The sequence below is a fragment of the Caretta caretta genome, chromosome 3 (assembly GCF_965140235.1).
Source record: "Caretta caretta isolate rCarCar2 chromosome 3, rCarCar1.hap1, whole genome shotgun sequence".
Classification (NCBI taxonomy): Eukaryota; Metazoa; Chordata; order Testudines; family Cheloniidae; genus Caretta; species Caretta caretta.
Window position 1 is genome coordinate 173,750,047 of NC_134208.1, and position 14,016 is coordinate 173,764,062.

Below are 14,016 nucleotides of genomic sequence, written 5' to 3' on the forward strand. Positions count from 1 at the left end.
AGGGGGCTCTTCCCAAGGTCCCACCAATCAATCAGTAGCTAACTGCTTGTCTACACTGGCACTTTACAGCACAGCAACTTTCTCACTCAGGGTGGAGGTGTTTTTTTTTTCAAGAGTGCTGGGAGAGCATTGTTTCCCAGTCCCCTGCCACCTCATGTTAAAAGTATTTCTGCTGTACTGCCCTGGGGTCTAAGTAGCCTCTTCCATTCCTTATCTCCAGTTATGATTTAATATAAATGGATCAGGATTTCCAAAATTACTACTTATACCAGAGCCAGTCTGACTCATTACAGGAAGAACCATCTCTAAGTACTGTAGCAGTCCTTCCTAAATAACCACATAACTATATTCACATTATACCAAGAAACGTAAAAAATAAAAAATGTGGGGGTTAAACCTCCATAATTGACCATTTTCTTCTACAGTATGCAATGTCACACTGTTACAAGAGATGTGAGAGTCACTTTACACTGCCCTTTGTGCTGAAAAGGGACATATTTTCTTCTCTCAAGTACCCAGTAATGTCCAAGTCAACAGAAAAGCTACCAAACTGTACCTGTTTTGTTAGAGATGTTGCTTTGGGACTGGGCCACCCTGATGACATCAGCAGCTGTATCCCTTACTATCAGCTCTTCACTCTGCAAGAGCAGAACTACGCATTTCCACATGGCAAGTGTGCTGGAGAGACCTGAACATTTACAAAGAGGCAAGGCGTTTAGAATTTTGCTTCTTACAGATAAATCAGAACAGTTACAGAAATATTTATGTTCACATCTAAAAATGACAAAATTTAGTGAAACACACACAAAAAGGGGAGGGGAAGGGGAGAAAAGAGGAGGACTTGTGGCAATTGTAGTCAAAATGCTGTTTGCTCTATAATGCTGAAGTCTGAACAGCCAACCTATTTTTCCCACCTTTTCTTCTCTTTTATCTCCCCTTGATAGTTGGCCCTGTCTGGTCCCAGGAGTAGGTAGCTGGTGAGAGGGAGCATCAAACCAGTGCTGGGATACTCAGAGTGTTGGGTAACAACTAATGCTCTGAAATTTCTGCAGTTCCTGTGAGTGTGGAATTCTTGCTGGGCATTAGTAGAGTGCTGCTAATGTGCGGGTGAGGATCCAGCAGGTCCTTGAAGTAATTTCTTTTGGCTGGAGGCTCTGTCTGGAGGTGTCTGGGGAACAGCAATATGTTGGTGTGACCCTAAGGGGCTGTATTAAGAAAGCTTGCTTGATAGTACTGCTCTCTGGAGCACCTCAGCTGAATTTTTTGCTCAGGTTGTGAATATAATTGATAAAGAGAATATACTGGGACTTCTCTTGAAAAAGTGACTAGCTGCTGACCACGCCATATCACAGATTACACTGTGGAGATTGGGGGGCAATGCAGTGGTTGCCTAGGTTTATTTTCTGCCACATTGATGTAGGGGAAAGAACTTTTCTGTCAGGTTCTCCCTCAGAGTTTTGTATGATGGAGGCTTAGGTGGAAAGTTAAGCCCATGTTATTGCTTGCGCATAGTGGGAGATTCTTCGGTCTTGTGTACCCAGTAGGGTTGCCAACCCTCCGGGTCTCGCTGGGAGTCTCTTGGAATTGGGTTCTATCTCCTGGAGGCTACTGAAGCCAAACGGGGAAATCTTAGGCTGCTAAAAGTCAGGCGGCGCAGTGGGGTTAAGGCAGGCTCCCTGCCTGCCCTGGCCCCGCGCCGCTCCTGGAAGTAGCCGGCACGTCCCTGCGGCCCCTGAGGAAAGCGGGGGAGCTCCATACGCTGCCTCTGCCCTGAGCGCCGACTCTGCAGTTCCCATTGGCCGGGAACTGCGGCCAATGGGAGCTGCGGGGGCAGTGCCTGAAGGCAGGGGCAGCCCACACAGCATCCTGGTCCCTCCCACAGGGGCCACAGCAACATGCTGGCTGTTTACAGGAGTGGCTCAGCGCCAGGACAGACAGGGAGTCTGCCTTAGCCCCACTGCACCACCAACTGGGAGCCGCCCAACGTAAGTGCCACCGGGCTGGAGCCTGCACCGCAACCCCTGCCCCCAGCTCTAAGCCCCCTCCTGCACGCCAACCCCTGCCCTCTCCCACACTCTGAACCTCTCGGCTCCAGCCCAGAGCCCGCACCCCCTGCCCCAGTCTGATGAAAGTGAGTGAGGGTGGGGGAGAATGAGCGATGGAGGGAGGGGGGAATGGAGTGAGCAGACTGGGCCTTAGTGAAGGGGCAGGGCCTCAGGGGAAGGGGTGGGGCAGGGCAAGGGTGTTTGGGTTTGTGTCATTAGACAGTTGGCAACCCTAGTACCCAGGGAAACTGGCTATCATACTGTAGCAGAATAATTATTCGACTATAGTTATTTCAGTATAGCTTCCCTCGCATACACACACGTGGACACACTATTTCAGAATTAACTACTCCACTTTAAAAACTCTAGAATCAGGGTACTTTTATTCTGGAATAGTTTCCACACAAGGGGGGTTACACCAGAACAGCTATAGCGGAATAATTATTCAGCTATAACTATGCCAGCCAATTTCTCTGTGTAAACAAGTTCTTACAGTGTCCCCAAAAGAAATATGGCAAAACCAAAAATGGTCTCTTTGGAAAGGCTTCTTTTCTTGACTCCTCAGGCAACACTAAGCAAAGGCAGCGAGGAGAGTCCAGATCATTCCCCTGAGTAATACGATCCTTTTCCCTCTAAGAAACATTTTCTTTTTGTATTTATTTCTCTGATTGGCTGAAGTTGTTTAGGATTAGAAGTTTTTTTTTTTTAAAAAAAGGCTATCTTAAAACATCAGCCATTGAACAAACTGATAGTAGAATCAGGTATAAATTGCCAACCTCTCTTACCCAGGTTTAGCACAAGCACAGCTCCACAATCTTCCAGAGTCAGGTTTCAGAGTAGTAGCCATGTTAGTCTGTATCCGCAGAAAGAAAAGGAGTACTTGTGGCACCTTAGAGACTAACAAATTTATTTGAGCATAAGCTTCCATGAGCTGCAGCTCACTTCATTGGAGCTGTAGCTCACAAAAGCTCATGCTCAAATAAATTTGTTAGTCTCTAAGGTGCCACAAGTACTCCTAATCTTCAAGAGTGTGGCTCCCGATTTACACCTGTGTAACTGACAGCAGAATCAGGCCCTTTACTTGGTATCATCTTTCTGTGTGATACATTTAGTGTTTGTGAAAGATGCCAGACTGCCAGCTCTCTAGAAAACATGCAGGATGAACAGTCCCTCTTCCTGTCTTAACTCAGGCCTGCTTGTGCCCTCTTCTTGGGGAGAAATGCTAGGTCAGACTGCCTACTCTTCAGGCCTTGGCCTTGTTGATAAGACTATCAACCAGGGTGCCAATTAATGCCAATTTTGTTTTCAAAGTGGGACACATGTCTGCCAGAAAAGGACTAGAATTACTGACTCATTTCACATTGCCACTTAACAGACACCCGGTAGGAAAATTTTAATCACTGCTAACAGTAGCCCAGTTCATACCAGTGACAGAGATGAAAACTTCAATATTCCCATACCAGTCATTCAAACACCCCAGTCTCCCTCATTTTATATTAATGATAACATCCGTCTTATTACTGGCTCTAACTTTGGTTCTAGGAGTCAAGATTTCCAAATGTGATAATCTCAGGCAAAATACATAAATGCTGCATCTACCTGGTACCAAAGGATTAGCATAGATTTAGCCTAGCTAAATGGTATCAATACCATTTAACTGACTCGTTTCCAAACAAACAGTTTATTGTCTCATTTTTAGCTCTTCTGACATCTCAGAAGACAAGATATGTCCATTTTATATATTAAGCAAAAATATGCTAATTTCTCTTCCCACTTTCTTTCAAAATTAATTTACCTTGAAAGTCTATGAGTCAATGCAAAATTGGCATTACATCAAAGCTCAGCTTTCAAAGGCTCTGTATATGTTATCAAACATATGGAATACATATACTCTACATATGTTCTTAATGGGTTGCGTAAGTTTGTTTATTATCTGATCAAACCCCACCATCCAGCACTCACATAATTTTATTATGTTGTATATTATGTTAAACAATTCAACAGCCAGAGTCTAAAAGTTTCCAGTTAGGCCAAGGTAAGAGAGGACATACTACAACTAGCTAGGATGCCCACACGCTTCATGTTGGGGGTCCAAGCTGATTGTTTGAGAAGGTCAGGATGGAATTTCTTTCCCCCACCTCCTATGTACATAACTGCACAGATGGCTGGACACATTATGGAAATTTCTCACTTTCATCTGAACCACAAGCTACTGGTCACAGATGGAGGCAGCATACCAGAGTAGCTGGACCCTCGTTCTGCACCAGGATGGTAACGCCTATGTCTGTATAGGTAAGTTAAATAGTGAGATAAATTGTAGTATAAGTAACTTAAATGCTGAGGGACAGGAAGGTGGAGCTGTACCAGGAAAAACAACTAAAAGAAGGCTTTAAGAAGTTGTACAGTAAAGTAGGGGCTAGAGGGACAAAGAGTTAAAAAACAGGTGTCAAGACGCTGGCTGGCTCACAGAAGTGGCAATGGGTCATAGAGTGTCAACTAAGAATCACTTATTCAAATCCATTTCAGCAGCAAGTGAAAATAGGTACCATCTGAAGGCTGCTTTGTGACTTGAGTAAAAGGAGTTGATGGTATTAGTCCAGTTCTAAGGACACCTGTGTTCAGAGCACACAAAACTCACTGCCACTACAGTTGGCAGCACTGCTGGAAATCGAAGTAGAAAGGCCAAAGAAAGTCTGGGCGTGGAGATCAGATTCACCTCTCACCCATCTCACTTTGGCTTGTTTGTGAGAGAAAATTGGCAATGCCACCATTTATGCTGTGCCTGTTTTGTGTATCACTAAAGAATATTGATTTCCAGGACTGTCAGTGTGGCACCGTTTTTTTTTTGTTTGTTTTTTTGCACCATCTTCACTCCCTCCCAACCATTTATTTATTTAAAGAACTTTGAAGCCAAGCCAGACCAATACAATCTTCACGGCATATCCCCGCCATCCTGTCATAGACACAAGATCAGGGACGACAGCTTTTAGATGACAGACTAATGTGCAATGGATAAACATTATCTATTTTATATATCCTTCACTAGAGCTGGGCAAAAAAATTTGGATGAATAGTTTATTTACAGAAATACGCAGTTTTGGGTCAACCAAAACGATTTGTAAATTCACCAAATATTATTGTCCCACATTTTTTTTGGGAGGCGGGGCTATATTCACGAGGGGACTTCGGAGCCATTCACAAAACAGCCTCTGCCTTATAGCATTGTGATTCTAGCACTCCCTGGAGATGTGCGAGATCCAGCTGCTAGGCGGAGGTGTGGCCAGGCAGCTCTGCGCACTGCCTCTGCCCAGAGCGCTGGCTTTGCAGTTCCCATTGGCCGGGAACCACAGCCAGCGGGAGCTGAGGGGGTGGTGCCTGCAGGCGGAAGCAGCACGCAGAGCTGCCTGGCCATGCCTCCGCCTAGCAGCTGAGCGAGGGGGATGTCGCTGCTTCCGGGGAGCCTCCCAGATAAGCACCACCGAGAGCCCGCCTCACCCTGTCCCGTGCCCCAACCCCCTGCCTCCTTCCACACACAAACTCTGCTGTGGGGGGGTGGGGGTCCAAGACTGCCCCAGCAGTGGCCAGTGCACCTGGCACAGGGGCTGCCTGAGCTGTCCCTGAGCCAGGCGCACCGGCTGCTGTGGAAGTCACCAAGGTCACAGAAAGTCACGGAATCTGTGACAAACTCACAGCCTTAGCTACGGGTTATTGTGGGGTAGAGCTCTCTCAATCTCTTCCATTGAAGCTGTTCCACTTTCCATGATAAATATTCAGGTACTGGAGCAGGGACTGGAACCTGGATGTCCCCTCTCCCAGGTAAACACCCTAATCAACTTGCTAGAGAGTCATTCTCACTCTCTTCTCTCTTTCTACATGGTAACAACAGTATTTTATAGGAGGAACCAAATATGGGACACTTTGGCTTGTTTGTGAGAGAAAATTGGCAATGCCACCATTTATGCTGTGCCTGTTTTGTGTATCACTAAAGAATATTGATTTCCAGGACTGTCAGTGTGGCACCGTTTTTTTTTTGTTTGTTTTTTTGCACCATCTTCACTCCCTCCCAACCATTTATGGGAACCAAATATGGGACAAAAGCAAAAATGTTTTCAGAGATGTTCATGCATGAATTTGTGGGCTCAAAACTTTTTCAGTTACGTTAATACAACCAGATAAATAAAGTAGCAAAGGAATGTCTGACTTGCAAGCTTCTCCATGCTCACAGATTCCTAGAGTGAAATCCCGATCCAATGAAATCAATGGAAATCTTACCATTGACTTTAGTGGGGCTAGGATTCCACCCATAGATTTTGAGGTCAGAAGGAATTTCCTGATTAACACAGACCATAGAACTTCATCTAGTAATTCCTGCTTTGAATACAATAACCTGTGGTTGAACTAGAACATATTTTTCAAAAAGACATCCAATCTTGATTTCAAAATTTCAAGTAATGGAAAATTCACATCTCTTTGTCAGGTGTGCCGATGGTTAATTGAATTTTCACAGTTTCAACTTTCAGCCATTGGATCTTGTTATGTCTTTTTCTGCTACACTAAGGAGCCCACTAGTAAATTATTGTTCCACATTAATTCAGTAAACCGAAACATGCAATCAGCTGTTCCAATATTGAAAGGGTCAATTTAAAGTTTTAAGTCTTTCATAATAACTGACTTATATGATTAAAACATATTCAATATATAAAATATCATGTGCTGTTGAGTTTCACTTATTCCAGTCTCTAAAGTGTTCCATGAGAATATTGGTGCTTAATCTTAGAAATTTACTCACCAAGGATAAGTTTCTGATTGGTCAGGAAAAGTGGTGTAATATTTCTGAGGACTTCTGCAGCTGCCAATCGTAGATCTGTTTGTTGCTCATCTCCACAACAAGAAGTTACTAACTGAACCCACTGTCTCATTTCGGATTCCATAAACTGAAAGCACAGAAATGCATCTGAGTATTCTATAGTACAATTTAGAGCGGATTCTGAATCACACTAAACTACAAACTATTAAATTAACTCTTTTCTAAAGCAGGGGCCGAAGTCCTCCCTGCCAATAATGAGCCACAGAATGCAAATCAAATAAAAAGAAATACTTATATAGGTGGAAATCACGCGTCATGCTTTAGTAATGAACATAAAATACTCCATATATAGGTAACCGTCTTAAGACTCCATGATTTACACTGATTATCATAGCAACTCTTGTTAGCATTGCTAGAGGTTGGGTTGTGCCAACAGTTCCACTATAAACTTCTTTTTTCAAGGTTCATCATGAATTTCATTGTAACAATATATTCCAGATTTAAACTTGGCAAACAACTTATCTCCTGTGAAATGAGGTTTACACAATTATTTTATACTTCAAAATCTGAAAAATGTACATTCTGTCATTTTTTAAGCTAAGAGGATGCAAAAAATAAGAAGTAATTGTTTCAATTCTTCTACTTTTTTTTTTTTTAAAGTGAGACACTGCAGGCCATTAGCACATAGTCTCAACTTCTACTGCTGGGTATTCTGGTATATTTTTTAAAAAATTTCCATTTAGAAAAGCAATTCCTGTACATGGAACATTTTTACAATGAAAAAATGGTGGTATTTCAATACGTTTTAAAAATAACCCAAAATCTATATCTATCTATTTATCTGCACATATATATGCACACGCAGGGACATCTGACAGACATTAATATCTCCAGTAACATTGTTCTGTATATATTAATGGGTATATTAATGGATTTGCAAATTACCAATTCAAAATGGAAGTAAATCTTCTGGGCTAATAATCTGTATTTATATAGTCTACAGCTTACAAATTTATAATATTTATAAGGGCAGATAACATTATGAGGACTTATTACCTCTCTTTAGTATTTTAAACACTAATATTAAAAGGCAATTAAGTCTGCATCTCTGTACATAGCTTCACCTGCTGTTCCTACAATGTGACTCAAGGTCTCAGGGCATAGAGCAGGTGATATTGCATATGCTGGGGATGGGAAGGGCAACAGTTAAAGCTTTGCATTTCCTTTTTTTCCTAACTTTGAGTCTCAATATTCATTTCGCAGAAATACAACACACTTCGAGCTACGTGGGTGATTACTGGATTCAATATGCAGGTTAATTATTTTTTTCTCTCCAAGGCACAGCGACTATTAATGAAGACAATAAAATTGAGCATAAAAGGAGAAATCAGAAGTCAGATGCTCTTAAAAGATGTGTTTTATGTACTCAAATTTAGCTTACTGAGAGACTGAAATATTAAAATGATGCTGATATGGCTTCCAGTTCATAATGTGGCAGTGTACAGAGGGAGAGACACAGTAACGTAAGAAAGAGCAACAGGCAGTTAAACTAAAAGGGCATTAAAGGGATTTCTGTCGAAGGAAAACCATTCATCCCTTCTATCACAATAAAACAAACAAACAAGACATTAAAAAGCAATATGCTTGGGACTGAGAAACACATCTCCTTACCTCTTGGCAACTCTGCACAAGATGGGTGACCAACTTTGAGGCTAATTTGAGAGCTACGCTTTGAATTTTAATGCTGTAAAAATAAGGTAAAGAACACATCATAAAAATACAGTGCATTTTGCCATAGCCTCACATCTAAGAACACTTGGTAATCATCACTGGCAGCAAATATTAAAATACCTTTTCACTTGCTGAACCCATTATACGCTGTTAGCTGCAGCCAGCTTGAAACCCAACCCAGTCTAATCTGTTATGAATGTTCAGCACCTGAACACACATCCAGATGAGAAATAACATTTGTTTTTTCGGTTTAGTCATGAGGATTTGTGTTTCATGAATATAAACTTGCCTGTATCACGATACATCAAGTATTCATCATGTTCAAACAGGTTTTTTAAAAGGTTAGATTACAAACTGAGCACACAATGGTCTTTACACAGTTCTCAATTTTTGTTGCGTTTAAAGTTAGTATGCAAATGGATATAAACTGTTCTTTCAACTTCCCGAGTACTGATTTTCTTCCTATCTGGCCACTTCCTTTAGAGTATACATAACACATACATATGCAGATCCCAAGTCAATATACAAAGACAGTAGTATTCTTTCATGCTCTTTCAAGTGATAAATGAAGCACAGACCTTTTAAAGTTTTGTGTACACCAGCAGTTTTCTTGAATGTATCACTGTTCTTCCACCAGTGCTAGAAATGGTGGAAGTGCTGATGTAGGTCAACTGCCTGAATTTTAACCACAAAGTCCTCTAATACAGTCAGATGGCACCATAGATGAAATGCTGGCAGTGAGTCTTGACAATTGCTTTCACTGTTGATTGCACTGGTAGAGTTGCAACAGTGAGAGCAGAATGATGGAAATTTAAGGTAAAACAAGTATGTGTAGGCATAAATGGAGTTTACTTACTTGCAACTAGGAGTTCTGTGAGATGTGTCGTCCCTATCTGTATTCCACATATGGGTTCACATGCGCGCCATGCGCCCAAGTCCGGAAGTTCTAATAAGCAGTGTCCGTTGGCCCACACATGCACAGTAGATATCCTTGTCCAGACTGAGGGCATAAGACGCAGTGTGGGCCGATGCCTCTCCAATTCCTCTTCTGACCAAGAATCCAACAGGATCCAAAGCAGAAGGGATGGAGGGCAGATAGCGGAATACTAATAGGGACCACGCATCTCAAAGAACTTCCGGTTACAAGTAAGTAATCTCCATTTCTTCTTCAAGTGCGGTCCCTATGTGTATTCCACATGTGGGTGATTGACAAACAGTGCTCAGACTGGAGTGAGAGTGGGAGGAAGCTGGCAGCAAAGATGCTTGCAGTACTGCAGTTCCCACTGCTGCAGCCTGGAGCACCGTCCACACGTTCCCTAGACATTACAGGCTAGTTCAGGCCTCTGCCATGGATATTGCTTGACCTCATGATCTTTCTGCTATGGCAAGAAAAGTCTTGGTGATTTTCTGATAGGTTTAGTCCTTTGCAGATAGAATGCCGGGGCACATCTGAGACCGAGGAAAAGAAGTTTTTTCTCTTTAGCAAAAGTGTGAGGTTTTCAATAAGGGACAGATAAGTGGATATTCTGGTTGACATGGAATTCAGAAATAACCATGGGGAGGAATTTAGGATGGAGATGAAGGGATACTCTTTTTAGATGGTTTGTCTCAGGGAAAAGGTCTGCCACGAGAGCTCCCAATTCACTCATCCCTCCTGGCTGAAGTGACAGCAACTAAAAATTGTTGTATTATGCAGTGTGTTGTGGACCTGTCAGTCCCAGGATACTAGAGAGACAAGGTGAGGTGAGGTAATATCTTTTACTGGACCAACTTCTGTTGGTGAGAGAGAGACAAGCATTAAGCCACACAGAGCTCTTTTTCAGGTCTGGGAAAGGTACTCCCAGCATCTGACCTATTAGTACTCATCCTCAAAGAAAACTTGCACAACACTTTCAAAAGACAAACTTGGGAACTTACATTCATTACTCTGCTAGACACTAAAATCATTAATTGAACAGAGACATTGGATGTATGGCTTATTACAACAATCTTTAACCCACTAACCCCCTCTTTTTGTCCAAGGGCCACAGAGGTGTTAATGGGCCACTCTGCCTTGAATAAAGAAAAGGAGTACTTGTGGCACCTTAGAGACTAACCAATTTATTTGAGCATGAGCTTTCGTGAGCTACAGCTCACTTCATCAGATGTTCTGCCTTGAAATCTGCCTTGAATGTTCCCTTACAATATGTGCTAATACTTCTGCTAAACAATCTGCCCCACCTTACATTTTGCTGTGATGCTGGGAGTACCTTTCCCAGACCTGAAGAAGAGCTCTGTATGGCTCCAAAGCTTGTCCCTCTCACCAACAGAAGTTGGTCTAATAAAAGATATTACCTCACTCACCTTGTCTCTCTAGCAACTAAAAATACAATTTTCATGGCCAGGTGAGACATGAAACATGTCACCCAGGGTTCAAACAGTAGTCTAATGAGTTCTGACAGGAAAAGATTAAGGTCCCATTGAAATGTAGGTTTGACCACTGGTGGAATGGTCCTGATAAGGCCCCTCATGAATCTTACTGTACCTGGGTGGTGAAAACAGAATGTCTTCTGGCACTAATTGCTGCAAGATGGACTTGCAGTTCACTGATGGAAAGGCCTGAGTTTTTTGAGACAGCAGATAACCTAAAACAACCGGAGTATGTGCAGCACCTGGAGAAGGTTGATTATGCTGCACCTAGGAAGAGAAACATCTCCATTTAGCTAGGTAGCAGGTCCTAGTTGAATATTTCCTACTTTGTGTAAGGATAGCCTGAATAGGTGCCGAACAGGAGTGTTCTATTTCTGACGCCCATCCACACAACAGGCTATGAGATGCAGGGAATCCAAACTGGGGTGTCTGATTCTGCCCCCACTTCTGAGTTAGGAGGTCCAGGTAGGGGCAGATCCTGCTTGGGGGAGGGGAGGCTGATATTTTCAAGAGTTCTGGGCACCAAAGCTAATTGGGCCAACTGGGGGCTAGGCAGATGACTCTAGCCCTGTCATAACAGATCTTTCTCAGGACCTCTGGTAGCAGGAGAAAGGGAGGAAAGGCATAGCTGAGATTGTTTGTCCATGACAAAAGGAGAGCATCCATTGTTGTGGTCCATAGCTCCTCAGGAGCAGTACAAGGGAAGCTTTCTGTTCATTTGGGACGCAAAGAAATCTCATTGAGGTGTACCCCACTGAATATTTCACTCAGGACAGAGTCATGAATCTCCTACTCGTGATCTGTAGAAAAGTGGCTGTTCATATTGTCTGCTGAAGAGTACTGAGCACCTGGGAAGAATTTGGCTAGGATAGTGATGCCGTTTCTGATTCACCAGTTCCAAAGCCTAACTGCTTCCAGGCAAAGGGGAAGAGATCTTGTTCATTAGTTTATGCAAAAGACTGTGGTGATATTGTCTATCATCACTTGGATATGAAGTGAACATATAAGTGGGAGAAAGGCTCTGCAAGCCAGGCAGACTGCCCTCAGTTCTACTATGCTGATGTGCAGTCTGGCCTCCCGTGGGTCCCTGCACCTTGTGCAGTGTGACTGTTCAGGTAAGCACCTCAACCCAGAAGGGAAGCATCTGTTATGATGATGGCAGTGTTGAAGGGAATGCCCATTCTCACTTTCTCCAGATTCAGCCACCATGTGAAGGAGGTGATGACTCTGGCAGGAACAGTCACTCTAGAGTTGATGTGATCTTTGTCTGGTGTGTAGATCAACCGGAGCTAGGCATGCAGACATCGTAGATGAAGCCTGGTGAATGACATTACATAAGTGCATGAGGACAAAGAGCAAAAAGCGAGGCCCACACTCTGACTGTAGTCCTTGGTCTGCGAATAATCCGTGCTGTCAGAAACAAACAGCCCAGTGTCACTCCAATGAAGTTTATCATCTGTGCGGGTGATAAAACGGACTTTTTTTTGTTTACACAAATGCCCAGAGCTGCTAGAAGATGGAGCAGAAACTCTGTCGATTTACCAAGAGCCAATCATCCAGACATGGGAAAACTGTAATTCTTGACGTCTCATAACAGGCTCCCACCAAAGAGAAAGCTTTTGTAAATACATTGGCTGCTGTTGCTAGCCAAATAGAAGGACTCTGAATAAGACATGTTCTTGGCCCACCATAAACTGAAGGAACCTTCTGTGGGAGAGATAAATGCCTAAATGAAAGCATGAATCCTTCATGTCGAGAGCCGCAAACAACATCCTCTGTTGTAAGGAGGGGGATTATTGATGCTAACATAATCATCCTGAATTTCAGCTTTCAAATAAACACGTTTAGTTGCTGAAGATCCAGAATGGGTCTCCATCCTCTGTCTTTTTGGGGCACTAGGAAATACGGGGAATAGAACTCTCTCCCTTATATTGAGGTGAGACATGTTCTATTGCCCCTCATTGTAGGAGGGAGTTCACCTCTTGATAAAGAGTCACCTAGAGAGTGTGGTTCCCAAAGGGGGACCAAGAAAGGGTTTTGTGAGACCACAGGGAGAGGAACTCGATGGAGTATTGTTGATGGATAATTTCCAAGAGTCAACTGTCTGTCGTGACAAGGAGATCTAGGGTGCATGTGCAGGCTAATGGATGCTGCTTGCTAGAATTTCTGGACTCAGGTGCATGGCACCCATGGAATACACATATGGACCTGCACTCGAAGAAGAACCATAGTCAGGTTTCAAGACATGTATTTCATTTAAGAACTTTCTGCTTCAATGTATCCATTTAAACTTTGACAACTTAAGCAATCTGCATGTCCTGTAGCAAGCTAATAGGATCAGTGTAATGAAAATATATAAACTGTTGTGAAAAAAATTACAATTCTAAGAAGATATTATGAAGTGACAGAGAGAAACAAATAATTACAGTTGTCAGAGTAGCAGCCGTGTTAGTCTGCATTCTCAAAAAGAAAAGGAGTACTTGCGGCACCTTAGAGACTAACAAATTTATTTGAGCATAAGCTTTCGTGAGCTACAGCTCACTTCATCGGATGCGTTCAGTGGAAAATACAGTGGGGAGATTTATATACATGGAGAAGATGAAACAATGGGTGTTCTCGTTACAGTGTGTATGGTAACACCCATTGTTTCATGTTCTCTATGTATATAAATCTCCCCACTGTATTTTCCACTGAACGCATCCGATGAAGTGAGCTGTAGCTCACGAAAGCTTATGCTCAAATAAATTTGTTAGTCTCTAAGGTGCCGCAAGTACTCCTTTTCTTTCTGCAAATAATTACAGTGTTTGCCATTAAAAAGTTAGACTATTCCTGTAATTATTACACAGTGGTATCTGAGTTACCGGTTAACATGACTATTCCTCTCTCAAGTCCTTTCTGAAACACTGCCTCTAAGAGTCCTAAAGGCTCTTGGCTTTGAGGCACTTTTGCCCGTCCACCCAAATTGGGTAATGTGCCAAAGACAGTGCAGCTCAGCTGAACCCCACATATCTAGACCATACAGTG

The 14,016-nt window shown here is 42.8% G+C and overlaps 1 protein-coding gene across 2 annotated transcripts in view; it reads right to left on the minus strand.

Moving 5' to 3' along the window:
- The window catches only part of THADA (THADA armadillo repeat containing), a 301,173-nt gene that overhangs the window by 36,041 nt on the left and 251,116 nt on the right, over positions 1–14,016 (minus strand). For both annotated transcript variants that reach the window (XM_075127132.1, XM_075127131.1), the window contains exons 34-36: positions 8,524–8,596; positions 6,835–6,979; positions 557–688 (exon numbers count right to left, since the gene is read on the minus strand). In XM_075127132.1, the coding sequence (XP_074983233.1) occupies positions 557–688; positions 6,835–6,979; positions 8,524–8,596 (350 nt within the window). The remainder of the gene's footprint in view (positions 1–556; positions 689–6,834; positions 6,980–8,523; positions 8,597–14,016) is intronic.